Genomic DNA, 19,931 nt, shown 5'->3' with positions numbered 1-19,931 from the left:
CAGCCCAGCATTTTGCATGATGTACTCTGCATAGAAGTTAAATAAGCAGGGTGACAATATATAGTCTTGACATACTCCTTTCCCAATTTGGAACCACTCCATTGTTCCATGTCCAGTTCTAACTGTTGCTTCCTGACCTGCATACAGATTTCTCAGGAGGCAGATAAGGTGGTCTGGTATTCCCATCTCTAAGAATTTTCCATAGTTTGTTGTGATCTACATAGTCAAAGGCTTTAGCGTAGTCAATGAAGCAGAAGTAGATGTTTTTCTGGAACTCTCTTGCTTTCTCAAAGATCCAGCATATGTTGGCAGTTTGTTCTCTGGCTTCTCTACCTTTCTAAATCCAGCTTGAGCATCTGGAATTTCACAGTTCACGTACTGTTGAGCCTGGCTTGGAGAATTTAAAGCATTCTTTGCTAGCGTCTGAGATGAGTGCAATTGTGCGGTAGTTTGAACATTCTTTGGCATTGCTTTTCTTTGGGACTAGAATGAAGACTGACCTTTCACAGTCCACTGGGAAGTTTCCCAAATTTGGAAAATTTGGCCACTGCGGAGTTTTCCAAATTTGCTGGCATATTGAGTGCAGCACTTTCACAGCATCATCTTTTAGGATTCAAAATAGCTCAGCTTGAATTCCATCACCTCCACTAGCCTTGTTCATGGTGATGCTTCCTAAAATGCACTTGACTTTGCACTCCAGGACGTCTGGCTCTGGGTGAGTGACCACACCACCGTGGTCATCTGGGTCATGAAGATCTTTTTTGTACAGTTGTTCAGTGCATTCTTGCCGCCTCTTCTTAATATCTTCTGCTTCTGTCAGCTCTATACTGTTTCTATCCTTTGTTGAGCCCATCTTTGCATGAAATGTTCCCTTGGTATCTCTAATTTTCTTGAAGAGATCTCTAGTCTTTCCCATTCTATTGTTTTCCTCTATTTCTTTGCATTGATCACTGAGGAAGTCTTTATCTCTTCCTGCCATTCTTTGGAACTCTGCCTTCAGATGGATATATCTTTCCTCCTTTGCCTTTCACTTCTCTTCTTTTCTCAGCTATTTGTAAGGCCTCCTCAGACAATCATTGTGCCTTTTTGCATTTCTTTTCCTTGGGGATGATTTTGTCACAGCCTCCTTCCTGTACGATGTTACGAACCTCCATCCATAGTCCTTCAGGCACTCTATCAGGCCTAATCCCTTGAATCTATTTGTCACTTCCACTGTATAATTGTAAGGGATTTGATTTAGACTGTACCTGAATGTTCTAGTGGTTTTCCCTACTTTCTTCAATTTAAGCCTGAATTTTTCAAATAAGAAGTCATGATCTGAGGCACAGTAAGCTCCAGGTCTTGTTGTTTAGAGCTGTATAGAGCTTCTCCACGTTCGGCTGCAAAGAATATAATCAATCTCATTACGGTACTGACCATCTGGTGCTGACTGTGTGTCGAGTCATCTCTTGTGTTGTTGGAAGAGGATGTTTGCTATGACCAGTGTGTTCTCTTGGCAAAACTCTGTTAGCCTTTGCCCTGCTTCATTTTGTACTCCAAGACCAAACTTGCCTATTACTCCAGGTATCTCTTGACTTCTTAGTTTTGTATTCCAGTCCCCTATGATGAAAAGGATATCTTTTTAGGTGTTAGTTCTAGATTTTGTAAGTCTTTATAGAACCATTCAACTTCAGCTTCTTCAGCATTAGTGGTTGGGGCATAGACTTGGATTACTGTGATATTCAATGGTTTGCCTTGGAAATGAACAGAGATCATTCTGTCGTTTTTGAGATTGCACCCAAGTACTGCATTTTGGACTCTTTTGTTGACCATGAGGGCTACTCCATTTCTTCTAAGGGATTCTTGCCCACAGTAGCAGATATAACGGTCATCTGAATTAAATTCGTCCATTCCAGTTGATTTTAGTTCACTGATGCCTAAAATGTTAATATTCACTCTTGCTTTCTCCTGTTTGACCACTTTGAATTTACCTTGATTCATGGACCTAACATTCCAGGTTCCTATGCAGTATTGCTCTTTGTAGCATCAGACTTTACTTCCATCACCAGTCACATCCACAACTCAGTGCTGTTTTTGCTTTGGCTCCATCCCTTCATTTTTTTGGAGTTATTTCTCCGCTCTTCAGTAGCATATTGGGCACCTACTGACCTGGGGAGTTCATCTTTCAGTGTCCTATCTTTTTGCCTTTTCATCCTGTTCATGGGATTCTCAAGGCAAGAATACTGAAGTGGTTTGCCATTGCCTTCTCCAGTGGACCACGTTTTGTCAGAACTCTTGACCATGACCCGTCCGTCTTCGGTGGCCCTACACAACATTGAAACATTCTAGTTTCATTGAGTTAGGCAAGGCTGTGATCCATGTGATCTTTTTGATTAGTTTTCTGTGATTGTGGTTTTCATTCTGTCTGCCCTCTGATAGATAAGAATAAGAGGCTTGTGGAAGCTTCCTGATGGGAGGGACTTCAGTGCTTACGACTACCAAACTATAACTGGGTTCCTTTCCTTCCCTTGCTTCCTTCCAAGACTACACGTAAATTAAAGGCAGTTTCTGTTCCTGCCTTGGCAGTTTATTGGCATCCTTAAATAGTGATTTCTCATTTTACAAGAAATGACCCATTAAATGTTACATGGTATAGCAGAATTTAAAAGTACTATGCAGATGTGAGATGCTTTTATTAACATTCTCTTAGATATAAACAAAAGTATCATGTCTTTTTCTTAACCTTTTTGTATTCTGTACCACTGAGGGAATATAGAAATAGAGATCAACTCAGCATTTTATTGAAGGAACCCGGTGTTAGTCATGTTCATTGACACCCAGGACTGATGAAGGAGAGAAACTGTTGTTGTTGGGGATGGTAGGGTGGAGATGATGCTGTGAAAGTGCTGCACTCAATATGCCAGCAAATCTGGAAAACTCAGCAGTGGCCACAGGACTGGAAAAGGTCAGTTTTCATCCCAATCCCAAAGAAAGGCAAACCCAAAGAATGCTCAAATTACTGCACAATTGCACTCATCTCACACGCTAGCAAAGTAATGCTCAAAATTCTCCAAGCCAGGCTTCAGCAATACATGAACCGTGAACTTCCAGATGTTCAAGCTGGTTTTAAAAAAGGCAAAGGAACCAGAGATCAAATTGCCAACATCTGCTGGATCACTGAAAAAGGAAGAGAGTTCCAGAAAAACATCTATTTCTGCTTTATTGACTATGCCAAAGCCTTTGACTGTGTGGATCACAATAAACTGGAAAATTGTGAAAGAGATGGGAATACCAGACCACCTGACCTGCCTCTTGAGAAATCTGTATGCAGGTCAGGAAGCAACAGTTAGAACTGGACATGGAACAACAGACTGGTTCCAAACAGGAAAAGGAGTACAGTCAAGGCTGTATATTGTCACCCTGCTTATTTAACTTCTATGCAGAGTACATCATGAGAAACGCTGGGCTGGAAGAAGCACAAGCTGGAATCAAGATTGCCGGGAGAAATATCAATAACCTCAGATATGCAGATGACACCACCCTTATGGCAGAAAGTGAAGAAGAACTAAAGAGCCTCTTGATGAAAGTGAAAGAGGAGAGTGAAAAAGTTGGCTTAAAGCTCAACATTCAGAAAACAAAGATCATGGCATCTGGTCCCATCACTTCATGGCAAATAGATGGGGAAACAGTGACAAACTTTAGTTTTGGGGGGCTCCAAAATCACTGGAGATGGTGATTGCAGCCATGAAATTAAAAGACACTTGCTCCTTGGAAGAAAAGTTACGACCAACCTAGACAGCGTATTAAAAAGCAGAGACATTACTTTGCCAACAAAGGTCCATCTAGTCAAGGCTGTGGTTTTTCCAGTAGTCATGTATGGATGTGAGAGTTGGAGTATAAAGAAAGCTGAGCGCCGAAGAATTGATGCTTTTGAACTGCGGTGTTGGAGAAGACTTTTGAGAGTCCCTTGGACTGCAAGGAGATCCAACCAGTCCATCCTAAAGGAAATCAGTCCTGTGTGTTCACTGGAAGGACTGATGTTGAAGCTGAAACTCCAGTACTTTGTCCACCTGATGTATAGAACTGACTCATGTGAAAAGACCCTGATGCTGGGAAAAATCGAGGGCAGGAGGAGAAGGGGATGACAGAGGATGAGATGGCTGGATGGCGTCACTTACTCAGTGGATATGGGTTTGGGTGAACTCTGAGAGTTGGTGATGGACAGGAAGGCTTGGTGTGCTGCGTTTCATGGGGTTGCAAAGAGTCGGACATGACTGAGCGACTGAACTGAACTGAGGGTAAAAGCTGTAGGAAATGGGGAATAAGGGAAGGCTGGCTCGAGGTGGCACCCCCAGAAACGGCCTGCATGCTGGAGTTGCAACATTAGGAGTGCTGTTTGCGGGGAGACTCTGGTCTGAGTCCAGAGGGTTCCCTGTAGCCAATTCTGTGATGTCAGAGCTTCACAGAACAGCCCAGACAATGGGCCTTGGTTTGGATCCTTCTTTAGGGTCTCATCTAGGAGATGAAAAGAAGAGGCCTGACAAAGTATCGGAAGGGTTGTGTGAGCCCCTTAAAGAGTGGAAGGTGCTGACTGTCTTGAGGGCTGAGTCTGCTCAACAAGCACATCAGTTTATTTTTCCCCTTTGTGATTGTTTAGTCTCTCAGTCATGTCCGACTCTTTTGCAACCCCATGGACTGTAGCCCGCCAGGCTCCTCTGTCCATTGGATTCTCCTGGCAAGAATACTGGAGTAGATTCCCATTACCTACTCTAGGGGAGCTTTCCGACCCAGGGATCAAACCAGTGCCTCCGGCATTAGCAGGCAGATTCTTTACTACTGAGCCACCTGGGAAGCCACTTTCCCCTTGCATATATGAAACTGCGCTTTTTATAGCTGGTGTTGGTAATGTTTGTTTTTGGCCGCCCCACATGGCCTGCCGGATCCTAGTTCCCCAGCCAGGGATTGAACCTGTCCCGCTGCAGTGGAAGCACAGAGTCTTAACCGCTGGACCACCAGGGAAGTCCTGGTACTTAGGTTCTAAGAGAGGAAAGACACTTAAATGTATTTACAGGATCATGTTCCTTTTTGGAGATAAAACTCAACTACTTTTCATGTACCTTCAGAGCTGCTCCACTTTTCCACCAGCTGTTAAAATAGATAGTTCAGCCAGGAGGTATCTGGTGTCTGCCTTTAATCTCTCTGTGTTGCACTCTCTACATATTCCGTGAGTGTACGAAGGGTCATTACATCATATGAAAACAAATGTGCTCACTAACTCCTGCAAGGCCACCATCGTAGGATCACCTTTCAAGAAAGTAATCTTAAAAAAAAAAAAAAAGGGAAATCTGCTTTATCCAGCAAACAGACATTTAGAACTTATTCTGAGAGTTTATAAGTCAAAATTATAAGTAAATTCAAGGTAGTTAGATGAGCTGGGACCTGTACCACCTTAAATGCCTTAGGAGGCTGGCACAAGGGTTGACCACCATGCCTTCCTTCCTCCACGTGTCCACTGGTGCGTCTCTCAGAAGCAGACAGAGGTGGCTTTCTTCTTGCTGTGTTGCCCAGCTTGTGTGGTTTCCATGTTCATGGGTGAGCATTCAGGTTTGCCCATGTGTTTTGCCAGGTGACCTTGGGAAAGGTGTTGAAAGTGATCGTCGTCATGCGGAGCCTGTTCATCGATCGAACGATAGTGAAGGGGTATAATGAAAACGTCTACACAGAAGATGGCAAGGTAAGCATGCTGGCGTCTTTTGTTTTCTCTGTTATTTTCTGTATCCCAGAACAAATGTGGTCGAGTCCCAGATGAATGACATTAAACACTGGCAATCATAGCTGAAATGATCAACAAGCGCAGATTCATCAGTGTGAAGCCGAACGCTTTACAAAAAAACATTTCTCTCTCTCCCCTTGCATTTTTCATCAAGCTTCTGCTTTTTTCCTTTAAGCCTGATACCCTTAGTTGAATTTCTAATTTATCACCTTGGACCCCAGTTGCCTCATTAAATGTGTCTTCTGAGGAAATGGATTTCTTTCTTTTCTTTCCTTTTTTTTCCCCCCTCCGCCTAGTGCAGCATATCAGTAGCCTAGGGTTCAGCATTTTGCTTTTCCAAGAACCATGAGGAAAATTCAAGTAAGTCTGACACACAGCCTGCCGACCGTCTTTTTCCTCAAAACTAAGGGGTGTCCGCCAGAAGTTGCTTGTCCATAGTAGTGCATGTTGAATACTGCTGTTGAAAAAAGATGAGTTATTTCCATGGCTGAGCTGCTTCATGGGGCGCCCACCCGTGTGAACCCCTGACTCCTCTGGACTGCACGCTCCATATGGAGGCCGCGCACGAGAAGATGCTGATAGGAGCCGGCAGGCTTCATTTGTGTGTGCTTCCAGAGCGTGATGGGCATTCTGCCAGAGAAACCCACCCAGGCACGCCCTGGTCACTTCTGGCACTGAGCCTCCGTCTTCCCCTCTCCCTGGAGCTTTCCCTTCTTTTCATGAATCCCATTAAAATGTAAAAGTTTGTTAGTACCAATGGCCACATTATAATGAGGACAGGACACTCTCCAAAAACAGGTGACGACTGTAGCTTAGCACATACCTGTGCATTATGTAAGAGGTGTGACCGGTACAGTAACGAGGTCTGTATTTTGATCGAGGAGGCCAGCATTTTCGAATTTCCACATTCCGTTCCAGTGTTGTCACCGTGGGCAGCTACTCTCACCCCCAGGGCCCTGCTGAGTTCTCATGAATCTCCCCATGGAGAGGAACGCATTCCTCAAGGGAAGCTTTCCCCCTTCTTTTTGGAAAGACCAAAATGCCTCTGGAGCAAGGGCGGGGAATAAAGTAGATAATCGGGGCAAGCATGAGCCATGCTGTGCGTGACTCGTCAACTCTGATGGCGAGTCTAAGCAAGAAATCCCAAACTCCTTCGCAACAGCAGAGGCAGGACTGGGTCGGGGGAGACCCTGGCCCAGAGCCTGAGTCAGTGGCCATTCTTGTGGCCTCTGTTCGTGACTGACAGCTTCATAGTCACCCCTGGTGTGAGTCCCAGCCCGTGCGCTCCGATGACTCACAAATACATAAAAGCTGTGTCCTAGAAGAGCAGCTGCGTTCAGGACACAAGTGAAGCATTCTCTGAACTCAGAGCACAAGGAGTAGCGGTTCCCACACCAGTCTTCACATGGTATTTATTTAACTGCCCCATACTGCAAGTGTCCAAGACCCTGCAAGGGCTTTGCCACCTAGTTGATACTCAGTAAGTGATAACTAGTATTATTTTTATTCTGCACTTAAATCCGGTAGTTAGGGAATGGTCTCAAGTGTCTATGTTCCAGAATTTCTCTCTGATTCCTCCTTCTCAGCTGTTTGAGGTAGTTCCTTTCCTCCCCTCTACCCGCATGACTCCCAGACTCCCCAGGGGCTCCCTCCCCGCTACAGTCCTGCCTCTCAGCCACCCTCGTGTCCCTGTGGTTTCCCGCGTCCCCTCGTAGAGATCCCCACTGATGTGTGTCAGAGTCAGACCTCCTCCCCAGCTGGACCTCAGGTTCAGCCTGTCCAAAATCAGCCTCAACACCCCTGGGCCAGTCCTCACCCAGGGTGACTGTGCCAGCCAACTGCTCAGGCCTGCCTCCTCCGTTCAGAGTCTGTTGGCAGGCTCTGGCGAGTCTCCCTCTTTATCCCTGCAGCCAGGCGCCTCCCATCCATCTCCACTTCTCCTCAGTTCTCCTTGTTTCTCCACCAAGTTGCAGCCTTGGCCTCCTCACTTCCTGTGTCTAGTCCTGCTTCCCTCCCCCGTCTGTCCTTCACTTGGCCTCCAGAGCTGTCTTCCTGGAATACACAGTCAAGGGGGTGATTTCTTGCTTTCTGCCAACCCCCCATTGCCCAGAGCAGAAAAGAGGCATGTAAGTAGACGTTGGGCACAAAGCAGTCCGTGATGAAAAGAGTTTGGGAAACTCGGGGTTAGAGAAAGTTCAGTGGGACTCTTTACTGTAGAAATTCTTAGAGATTGGAGTTTGCCCGTGTGTTTTGTGAATCTCCCAAGACGGGTATGTAGTATGCAATCTTTTCCTGACCACAGTTTGACCATCCGTTTTTTTTCTTCCTTTATTCTTGGAGCGCGTTGTGACATCGGCGTTTGGCAAAACACCCTTCTGAAATCTCTTGCTCTTAGAATAAAATCCAGACCCCTTAGCAAGACCTAGAAATGCCTTGGGATCCTGGCTCCTGCCCCCTGTCCTGACCTCATCTGCCGTCATTCTCTGCACATGTTTTGTCTTACCTTCCGGCCTTTTGCGCTCCTTGTGGTTCTCAGGACGTTCCAGGTTCTTCCACACACTGAACACCTGCTCTGCGCCCTTGACCTGGGATGTTTGCACCTCCTGACATACTTACTCTTCCCTTTGCACTGACCGAATGCCATCTCTCTTCTCATCCTGTCACCCTTCCCCTGGAGGCCTCTTCTATGCACACGGGCTCCAGAGATGGCAGGCCTGGGTTTCCCTCAACTTATTGCACAAATTATCACCATCATTCTTACCTCCGTAGTGTTTTGAACAATCATTTTCTGGTACTAGAACTAGTACGTCCTAGTTGGTTGTTGACGTGTCTACCTCATAATTAATAGAAATACTGGTGTACTCCATGTGTGTTCTGATAGCCCTTGTACAAAGCAAACTTCACCTCCAGTGGCCACGGAACCCCAGGGACCACTGTGAGACTCATGTTCCTAGTAAGGAGCCTGAGACCCAGAGTGGCAAAGTGGCTGCCCCCAGTCACACGCGGAGCCGGGTCTCAAACCTCCCTCTGCCAGCAGCTCCCCCAGGGCCCAGGCTCGGTCCAGAGTGCCTTTCCCTCCTGTGGATACACATCAGGGCCTGGAGCACAGGAGAGTAATAATGTGTTGGGAGGGGATAATGAAAAAGCCCCCTGGGGATGTGAAAATGCTTTAGCTGGGATGGAAGAGTGGAGAGTCAGAAATTAGAGACAGGAAACAAAGAAGGAAATTAGAGATGGGTACTAGACAAAGCAGCGGGGACTGACGTCATCACTTCAGTTCAGTCGCTCGGTCGTGTCCGACTCTTTGTGACCCCATGAACCGCAGCACGCCAGACCTCCCTGTCCATCACCAACTTCCGGAGCCCACCCAAACCCATGCCCATCGAGGCGGTGATGCCATCCAGCCATCTCATCCTCCGTCGTCCCCTTCTCCTCCTGCCCTCAGCCTTTCCCACCATCAGGGTCTTTCGTCATGAGGAAAGAACAGAGGAGGCACACACGTGCACACGGGCCAGTTTCCTGATGAGAGAGGAGCGTGGGTCTCTGTTCCCCAGAAGGAAGGTGAATGTGTGCCCGGGAGCCTGAATTCTCCCGAGTCATTTCACAGAGGGGACTCGGGAGGCCCCCTGCTCCCTGTTACAATGGCATACATTGGCCCCAGTGATCTGCAGGGACCCTGGAAGTCAGAAGAGCAGGGCTGAGAGGATGGAGTCCACTTGTTGTTTTAAAGGCACATCTACCACATTTGGCAGAGAAGCACTCACATGACTGCTCTGCCTAGAAACTATGCCTAGCCAATTTAATCAGCGCCACCTCCCCTTTTTTTTCAGAGTACTTTACAAATGATAAAAAGAAAGTCATGCAGACATTATTAGTGTTCTGTTTTTAGAAGCGATCCTGGTATATGTGAACTTCAGTGTCTATATACACTTGCATTAGTGTCGTCTGTGTGTTGAACCGTCTGGCGCATCCCAGATGAAACGTGGCATTCGGAGGACACTGGCGCTCGAGGTGTGGTCTGTGAGAGCCAGTCTCCGCCTGCAGTTGTGCTGTTCCAGAGGCACAGCCCTGCATTTGCTGAGCTGGTGCCTGAGCGCTTGCCTGGGGTGGACTGCTGCCCGGACCCAGTGGCTGTGGCTTGGAAAGCCTTGCCTCAGCTTCCAAGGGTCCGAATTCCTCCTGCCTGTGCAGTTGTGTCTTCCAAATCCAAAGCAACCAGCTTCTAAAAGGCTTACTTAGCTGCTTTGACACAACAGTGGCTCTGAGTCACCCCCAATTCCCAGCTCTGGCAGGTTCCCCGCCCCCACCCATTATAGTCGCACCAAGCCTACCTGTCACTCTGCACTAACAACCACCACCTCTGCCCCGACCGTCCTCTTTACCTGGATGCGGACTTCTGATGCCAAGCACCAGCAGAGTAATTCCTCTAATAAAATATAAAAATGCTGCTGAGACTTGCCGCCCCGCTCTGCACTGTTGTCAGGGAGGAGCCCAGAGCCCTGACTCAGCATGCTGAGAGTCCGCCTGAGGTTGACTACCTGGCCATTGTTCTGACTCCACACAGTCAGACCTAGCTGGAAAAAAATGCAAGTGTCTCCGTTGAATTTATCTTATTAGGGGATTTAGGTTATGTTAATGCTATAGCTTCATTAATTACCCCATATCAATAATAAAAAAAAAAGCAGCTTTTAGCCTCCTAGTGCAGGAGAGGAGAAGAAATGGTGGTATCAAAGGGAACCTTCAAAGACAGCCAGAGCTGTCTCCAGGGTAATTTCTGATCCCCGCATTCTTCCCACTTCAAAGTTGGATGTGTGTGTGTGTTTGGGTCGAGGAGGCTGGGGGAAGCTTGAATCTGATTTCTCTAATAAGTGTTGGCATCAGCCCCGTTTGATATTAGATGCAGGGAACATTTTGATTTGTTATAGCCTTTGAAATTGTTCAGACGACCTTCAGAAAAATGGCCTCTTGTTACTTATGGGGGAAGGGTGAAAGCTGGGGAAGGGGAATCCGGTTTAATTCCTATGCCGAGGATGCCCTGAAATGGCGCTCTCAGCAGTTTTTTTTTTAGTAACGAATGTATGTCCTGATTGAAAGTGAAAAGTTGAAGAAGAACAGACCTGTGAAGCTCCTTCACTTTTCTGTTCTCCGGGGGAGAGTGAGCAGACTTAAGCAGATGACCCAGTAGAAGTTTGTGGCTTGACTTGGATGACCGTGGAGGAGTCCATCACCATTGCAGGTTTATAGCACCCCGCCCCTCCTGACCCATCACCTGTTGACCTTGCAGGATGAAGCTACTAGGAAATGAAAGCTATAGAAGTTGACGTCTCTGTGAGACGAGTTTTATTTGAAAGTGTCAGTGTAAAATCATTTATAGTTCATTGTAGTATATTTTTTGAAATGAAGAACTGATGACTTTCTGATGAGCTGCTGTCAATTTCACTTGCCACTAAAGGAATTTTAGTGCCGATGGTTGTCACATGACCTGGCCTGGAAGGTTTGTCATCTTGAACTTTGCAAGAATGCCCCCTGCCCTTTGAACTGTGACAGCTTGGGGGGGACCATGTGAGTCGCCTTCCATCTGGATTATAGCTGCAGGGCCCTCTTACTCCTGGGTTAAGAGCTGAAGCCTCTCTTTTTTTAACTGTTAATTTTGTATTGGCATATAGCCAATTAACAACGTTGTGATAGTTTCAGGTGAACAGTAAAGGGACTCAGCCATATATACACATGTATCCGTTCTCCCCCAAACTCCCCTCCCATCCAGGCTGCCATATGACATTGAGCAGAGTTCCCTGTGCTATGCAGTCGGTCCTTGTTGGTTATCCATTTTAAATAGAGCCGTGTGTACATGTCCATCCCAAACTCCCTGATTGTCCCATCCCCCCATCCTTTCCCCAGCAACCATAAGTTGATTCACTAAGAATCACTGACCCGATTTTGAATTCTCTACCACATATTAACTTCGATGTCGGACAAGTCCCTTAACTTCTCTGAGCTTCAGTTTCCTCAGCTGTGAATTGGAAATAATTCTGTCATCACCATGCAACTGCTGAGAGAATTTAGAAAGACGGCACAGGTCAGAGTAGGCTAAGCACGCAGTCATCAGCAAACGGCATCCGTCCTCCCTGGTGGGGCCAGAGATGCCAATGGCGGTGGCCGCGTCATGGTCAGAACTCGTCGGCCTGCTGACCTGGGGATGTTCAGCTTTTTCTCTTCGGTGAGTAAAATTAACTGTCACGGCCGTAACTGTTCTTCCTGTGCCTCGAGAGGACCTTTGATGTCTGACGTGAAACCCGAGAGCAGGTGTGTCTGTGTGGAAGCAGTTGGTCGTTGAGGGGTGTGTTTCCATTTTACCTGAGAAGAGGCCACATTCCCACCTGTAAAGTACTCACTCTGGTCCCTGGAGTCTGACGGGCTGCTCCTAAGATGGCAGGTTCAGCCCCAATTACCGGAAAGTTGGCTCTTCCGTTTTAAGATCTTTCTAAGTCCTGCCCAGAATACTGAGGGGACGCTTTCATTTGTTTTTCTTGACACTATAGTTTAGAATCGTTTCTCATTCAGGGGGCTGAAAGTTTTGTAGCTTCCAGAATCCTCATTTTTGAGTATTGCAGCCAACAAAGAATCGGTAGCCATGCCCTCCTCTGCAACAAATAAGCCGAGCTGATAAATATTCACTTGGCTCTGTCGCGGCTCCCTGAAATGAGTTTCTGAAATCTTCCCGGCCCTGAGGAGAGGCAGGGCACTGACTCCAGAACGCTTGCCTGAACGGCTTTCTTCGGCATAAATCTAGCCGAAAATCAAGGACAAACTGCCTGCTGTGCCTTCCCAGCAAAGGGGGAAGCCATTGTCATTGGATTCCTCTCTCAGCCCCGCGCACCTGGGAGACAGTTGCATTGCCTAACGTCCTTCTATCCCAGATGGTCAGAACCAGTCCCTGGGGTCCTGAATAGTAAGTTGAAACCGCCTTCCAAAAGAGCAGCGTGCTCACTTGGAATGAGCGAAGTATGTTTTGAGAAGCCACAGTTGAGCCGGAGGGCCCGCCTCTTAATTAGACCTGTGCATACTTCTCTCTGGATAATTTTTCCATTGAAAACATTTTGCAGGTTCTGAAGGGCTGGGTTGTTTTTTATATGCATGTATATAATTTTCTCTTTTAAATGCAGACTAACTTCTCAGTCTCTATGCATATTCTTCCTCTTTTCTCTTTCTGTGGCCCTGTGTTTGTGTCCGCCTGTGTGTGATGGGAACAGCCAGGCAGGATCAGCAGCAGAGAGCTTCAGCAGCAGCAGCTGTGGGCTGAAAATGGAAAGAGCTAGATTCATTCCAAGTTCAGGCACTGGTGTGACTTTTCCCAAAATTTAGATTTAGAATCTTTGCCATCTCCCTGTCATCTTGGCACTAGGACTAAAAGATACAAAAAGTCGTTCTCATTCCTTCCGCAGTGTCTGAATAGTCTTTAAATGTAACGTTTGTGACGCTCTGGGCTAAACCGCGACACTAAGATCATGATGTGAACCTCACTTATCCTCCCAGATATCACCGGCTGCCCAGCAGTTTTCTTCAACAGAACTGCTAATGTAGGAAATTAATAACTTCATATGTGTATTTGGAGGTTTCCTTCGGTTATCTGGGGGTAACATGTCACTTTTCTCCCTTCAAATTGCTAACCTATCCAATTAAAAAATCTAATGTCTGAAGAGGTTTAAAATTCTTACTCCATCCAGTAGCTTAAAGTGAGGGGTAGTGTCTAAAAACTGACACCCTCTTTCTGGAGAGCAGTTCAGCCAGAGTAGGAGAGCGGTCAGGCGGGGGCTCCCGTGGAGATGCAGGAAGGGGGTGGGTCCGCAGTGGGTGTGGCGGGAAGCAGGCTGATTGAAATCAGTGTTCAGTCACAGCTCTTCCTTCATCGTTCCTGGACTTGGATCTGCTAAACTTACCCTCTCCAGCAGGAACCTGCCGAGGGCTGGAGAGGGTCGGGGGCTCCTCCGTACCACCCAGCTTCTTCTACTTACGAGCAGGAAGAGCCAGAAGAACTGCACGCATGCCTGCTCCCAGCCCCACCTTTCCCTCCTGAGGATGGTGTTCAGAAAACCCTCAGAACAGAGACAGACTTCCGGCCTGTCCCACACCAGGCGCAGCACTTCTGGTCTTCCTAGAGCAGTCTTCCCAGCTGATGGCTCCTTATGCTCCTGGGCGCTCCAGAGTCAAAACACAACACACAGGCTGAAGTAGCCACGTCTCAGCTTCCCGCCGTGACCGCTGGCCAACCTCAAAGGCAGGTTTCAAGAGGCACACTGACCAGGCATTTCAATTTGCTCCACTCTTGAACTTGTACATTAAAGCTGACTTCTGAGCACCCGTAGGACCTCCTGATGGCCCCTCTTTTAATCTGCAGTTTCCTCACTGTACTGGGGGTGGGGAGTAATTCTATTTTTCCATACTCCCTTTTGTTCTAACCTCTTGAAACAGTGAGAAGGCATTGATTTAATTTCTCATACAACCTGTCAAACCAGAATGGCTTTGGTTAGACTGAGCCACGGAGCATCCCGTGCAGGACCGATTGTGGCCCGAGGACTGGACCCTAAACTCTGCCCACATTCCATCTCAGACCACTGTCTCCCCGACCAAGGGTTCCTGACACAGGGCTTTATCACAGCGAGCCTGTGGAGCCCTGTAAAAACAAATGGACACAGCGGTATATTCTCGGGCCCACTCCAGACCTCCTGATTCAGACATTCCAGGGAAGGGACCAAGAAATCTGTAGATTAAAAAACAAAAAATCCCCTCAGGGCCTCTGATGCCAGCCAGGTTTGAGCACCGCCAAGCGAGCCCATCCATAAGAAGCTTCTCCAGATTACCGTGGGCAGTCAAATGGTGCCGAACGCAGTCTCACCATCTGGGAAGGAAGGTTGCTGATGGGACCAGCTTCCCGGGCTCGTCCTGGGGATGGTGGGGGAGGGCACATGGAAGGCCCAGGGCATGCCTTGCAGGATCAGGTATTCAACAGTGGGGGTCTGCTTTCCTCCACACATGCCTATGACATGGCCCTATCCTGTGCCAGGACGGTGTAAACAAAAGAAATAAAAGCATCAGTCAGTTTTAAGTGCGATGAAAATATTTAATTTTTGAAAGGATAAAGAGAAGCAAGACAACAGGTATGGGAATGATATTTTAAGACAGAGTAACTGGGAGATGCCTCTTGGACAAGTGACGTTTGAGCCAAAGGAAGTATACGAGGAGCTTTGCAAGGTTTGTGGGGGAAGCAGTCCAGGCGCCGCAGGTGCAGAGGTCCTGGGACAGGACTGACCGTGGCGATCGAGTGGTGCAGGAGCACCGAGGAGGAGTCAGTGTTAGAACAGTGCGCTCGGGGCCGTGGGCGCGGCAGGTGCCTCGAGCTGACTTCTTTATGTCTCTCCAGTTCATCTCCTCACATCACCACAGCTGATAAAGAAGAAAGCCCGGCACGTGGTTTTCTTACAATCCTAGGGTTTTTTTCAGTATCATTTCTTGGAGTCCACAGTTCAAAAATTGATGCTAATATTTTATCTCTTTCCCCCCCACAGCTTGATATATGGTCCAAATCCAACTATCAAGTGTTCCAAAAGGTGAGTTTTCCTTTTTGCTTCTTCCTCAAGAGGCTTTTAGGGAAATGCGATGACTTTGAGGTGGAAATATTGGTTTTAAATCAGAGACCTTTTAAAAAGTGAAAAAGCCAGACACAGAAGTCTGCTCAGTGTAGGATCCCATTTATGTGACATTCTGGAAAAGACAAGACATCAGTGACAGAAATCAGAGCAGTGATTGCCAGGGCTTGGGAGTGAGGGCAGGAGCTGGTCCCCGGAGGGGTGTCCAACAACATGTTTGGGTGATAGAAATATTCTCTGTCATAATTATGGGATCACACAACTGTATGTTTCAAAACTCACAGACTAAATGCCTACAAAGGGCAAATTTTACTATGTATAAATTACATGTTTAAAGAAAAAGTCAGAGGCTCTTGAGTTCCCCCAAGATTAACCCACAGTTTTGTTTGTTTGTTTAGTATTTATTTCTTTTTGGCTGTGCTGGGTCTTCGTTGCCGCGTGTGGACTTCCTCTAGTAGCAGGGAGCGGGGCTACTCTAGCTGTGAGCACAGACTTCTCACTGCACTGGCCTCTCTAGCTGTGAGCACAGACTTCTTACTGCACTGGCCTCTCTTGCTGTGAGCACTGGCTTCTCACTGCACTGGCTTCCCTTGCTGTGAGCACTGGGCTCCAGGGCCTGCAGTCTTAGTGGCTGTGGTCCTTAACTGCCCCCCAACATGTGGGATCTTCCCGGACCAGGGCTTGAACCCTTGTCTCCTGCCTTGGCAGGTGGATTCTTAACCGCTGGACCACTGGGGAAGTCCCACTGCACAGTTTTTAAATTCAGTTTCCCACAGCCCTGTAATCTATACATGTGCCTTAAGGATGGGCTGAAGGAGGCAGGCTGCCCCGCCCCACCCCGTCACCCTGCCCCCACCCCACCCTGTACTACAGTGACATCTTTTCAGGTATCGGGCTTCCTGAAGGAGAAGTACTATCTGGGAGATGTCAGGAAAAAAAGGGAATGTGACCAGAGGAAATCCATATCCCAGCTCCCAGTGGTGGAAGTGTCCCTTCCCTGGACCAGCTCAGGACCTGGGGCTTCTGAGGGCTCCTCCCACAGCACTCAGGCCAGCTCCACGGCAGGGCAGCGGCCTCCTCCTCCTGTGCTCCCATCCTGTCCGCTTCCATCCAGCAGTGCAAATGATAGAGGAGGCTGTCAGCTCGCTTGTTGCCTCCTCGGTCAACAGCAGTTGTTTATTTGCCCCTTGCCATGTGCAGGTTCTGGGCTCAGTGCTACAGGGGAAACTAGACGAACAGGGAGAGGGTCAGGAGGGGACTCCAGGCTGTTACCTGGGGGCCGTGGTCGAGGACAGGAGGGTCTCCTTCATGTCAGGGTGGTCGCAGGAGTCCTTTGTGCAGCACGAGTTAAACCGAGACAGGACTCAGGTGAAGAATTAGCCATATGGAAAGCCACGGGAAGAGGGTCCCAGGCTATGAAACTACAGCCCCGAACCCCGTGTGGACGGGGGACTTGGCATAGCCTGGCACACCACGGGGTCCTATGCAGTGCAGCAGACAGACGGAGGGCAGGTGGGAGAGTGTGGGATTTGGGGCCCGGCCAGCAGGTGCCCCTCAGCCCTGGTGCAGAACTTGAGTTTTATTCTCAGTTCAGTGAAGAACCACTGGAAGGACTGATGTTGAGGAAGGACACGATCTTCAGGGTTGGGCCCGAGTTACCCCACTTGAGTTAAAGCTGTGTCCGGGGTGTGCCGGTAGCTCAGCATAGGATAGTGGTGGTGGTTTTTTCAGTTGAGGCGAAATTCATACAACATAAAACTAACCATTTCTAATCATTCTAAAGTCAGCAGTTCCTTAGCTTTCAGTACTTTCACAGCATTGTACAATCATCACCTCTATCACATTCTAGAACATTGTTCTCATCCAAAGGGAAACCTTGTTCCTGTTAAGGCATGGGCCCTGGGCTTCATGGGTTTCCCTGGTGGCTCAGACGGTAAAGCGTCTGCCTGCAGTGCAGGAGACCCAGGTTCAATCCCTGGGTCAGGAAGATCTCCTGAGGAGAAGGAAATGGCAACCCCCTCCAGTACTCTTGCCTGGAAAATTCCATGGACTGAGGAGCCTGGAAGGCTATAGTCCATGGGGTCGCAAAGAGTCAGACATGACTGAGCGTCTTCACTTTCTGGGCTTTGTATCAAAGGAGCATGATGGACCAGCCTGATGGTGACTAACGTACCTCAGTTCGCAGCGCTCCCTGGACCCCTCTCCAGTGAAAGGGGGAAGCCAGAGACGGATGTCCAGGGCTGGGGAGGGTCTGAGGCTCACCCCCACTTGTCTAGGGAGCGTGTGCAAGCAGGAAAATGTCCTGGTCTTATCACGGCTGCAGGCACTGTGCTGCTCCAGATTGGATCCAGAGCCAGGAAGGACTTACCAATGGAGAAACTGATGAAATCCAAGTAAAGTCTGGGCTTGACTTCAGTAACAAGTAGGCGACATCGGTTTCTTCGCTGTGATGAACCTGCCTGATGATGACAGATGCTAACGGCGGGGAAGCGGGGCAAGGGGCCTGTGGGACTGTGTGTGCCGTCTCCGCAGCGTCTCCACAGACCTGAAATTAGTCTGAAATTTAAAATTCATCTTAAGAAGGAAAATCATAGTGTTGACTCTTCCAACACATCTTTACCCAACTGAGGTACCCAGACACAGAAAGGAAAAAACAGCCTCCCTCCCTGGGTCCAGCCCCTAAAGGAAAGACGGCCATAGTCACGTGGGGCTAGCGTGGGCGACTCCGTGTTAATCCAGGCACTCTTATCTAGGTGACCAGACCAACTGCACCTGTTCAGCTCACAGAGAGCCTCGGCCTTCACTGCTAACTCTGTCCGTGCCAACGGCTCTTGTCGTTTCTCCCCCAGCAGCGTTTGAAAAGCATTCTAAGGAGAAGGAACGCTGCTCAGTATCTGTATCTTGTTTCCCCTTCACAGTGAGGAACGCTAAAATGTTTTGGCTTTGTTTGTTTGTTTAACCTGGTTTATCTCCGTGTCCTCTGGTCTTGCACTTGGTTACTTTCCGGCTCCAGGGAAGGCAGGTGATGACTTCAGCCCCTCCACCGCCGCCCCCCACTCCCCAGCATCACAGAACCACAATCTGGGATTTTAACAATGGTCCAATTTCAGTTCAAATACCCTTCATGAGGGAGGGCCTTGCCCAGGCTTGCCTTGGCAAATAAATTTTTTAACATTCTGTGTGGTATTAAGTATTTTTGAATGCAAGCGGAAAGTTTATTAGGAAGTTGTAAAATGTGTGAAACACAGATTTGGTGAAGCACAGATTTAGAGAGACAGTGCTATATTTGTATTCTACTGCCCCTAAAAATAACCTGCCAAGCGCTCTTTATGTGTCTTCAAAATTACAAACACGGTGTGGCGGGGTTTAAAATTTGATCTTAACTAGTCGGGGAGACTCTGGAGCACCCACCACTTACTTCCCTCCTTGTAGTTTATGTAACCTGTTCAAAGCAGCAGAAGTGGAAGAAGCGATGGGAATTCTGTCTCAGCCGGTGAACGGCGTGCTGTCTGTGTTTGTGCAGAGCCCTTTCTCGGGCTCCGGTGTCATCCCTCCCCTCACCTGTATTTTAACTAAATGGACTTGACCTCTGAGACTGACCCGCACTAGATTAGAGAGTGACAATTTGGAGGCAGGAGAGTGTGCTTTCTGATGAGAACGAAAGGCGGGTGATGTTAAGGTCCTTTTTCTCTTTTCAGGGGCAGGTAATGGTTACTGGATTACAGAATCCACTCCCTTCCCTCCCGAAACATGGTCTGTGTGCTGTCAAATGAAGAAATATATTGGAAAATGACGTAGCACAAAATTGAGTTGAATCTTTTATCAATAAAGTTTTCCGGCTCATCATAGTCGCGTGGCAGGGCGTCGGATCTCGTTCTCTTGGGAAACACTGGTAAAGAGCATGAGGAATGTGGAATCATGGCAGGGCAGGGGAGTAACCGCACTGGGCTTACTTCATTGTGTTCGTCTCAGGCCGTGTTGGAGGTCAGAGGGCAGCCCTCTCTATTCCACAGCCAGACCGCCCACTGAAAGCAAGGCTGGGGCCGTATGTTCCCTGCAGATTCTGAAGGCCGGGTCCAACTGACGGGATGTTGTTTAACATTTCAAACTCAACATGCCAAGGAAGAGATGAGGTGGCAGCATTTCCCAACTCTGCTTTTTAGTATCAGCTTTTTCTTAGAATTCTATTTTCTTCCTGTCCACCCACTTAAAGTCTAGGTGTCCTGATTGATGTTGCTTGTAGCGTTTCCCAGAAAGACACTGCTGGGGATCGCAGTGGTGAGCATTCCCTTCTGCCTGTCATCCACCCGCTGACACCCACCCAGCAGCCCCACCAGGGCAGACTCACTGAGCGGCCCTGATCCAGGAAGATCGACCTGGAACAGAAGTCAAAGTGACTGAGAAGGTGCGAGGCCAGGGGGAGCCTTGGTCACCAGCGAGAAGGCATTTCTCGGGCAGAGATGTGTCCTAACCGCACAGGTAGATGGCGGGGCTGCGCCCTGGCGCTGAGCTGGGGACACTGGCCGCCAGCGTGA

The 19,931-nt window shown here is 48.2% G+C and overlaps 1 protein-coding gene across 1 annotated transcript in view; it reads left to right on the top strand.

Annotated features, from left to right (window-relative positions):
- MED27 (mediator complex subunit 27) overlaps positions 1 to 19,931 on the top strand; it is a 217,864-nt gene that overhangs the window by 182,458 nt on the left and 15,475 nt on the right. The window contains exon 5 of the mRNA XM_052648583.1: positions 15,316 to 15,357. Within this exon, the coding sequence (XP_052504543.1) occupies positions 15,316 to 15,357 (42 nt within the window). The remainder of the gene's footprint in view (positions 1 to 15,315; positions 15,358 to 19,931) is intronic.

This window comes from Budorcas taxicolor, chromosome 11, assembly GCF_023091745.1.
Source record: "Budorcas taxicolor isolate Tak-1 chromosome 11, Takin1.1, whole genome shotgun sequence".
Classification (NCBI taxonomy): domain Eukaryota; kingdom Metazoa; phylum Chordata; class Mammalia; order Artiodactyla; family Bovidae; genus Budorcas; species Budorcas taxicolor.
Note: the sequence above shows the minus strand (reverse complement) of the source record. Positions and strands in the feature narration are given on the sequence as shown.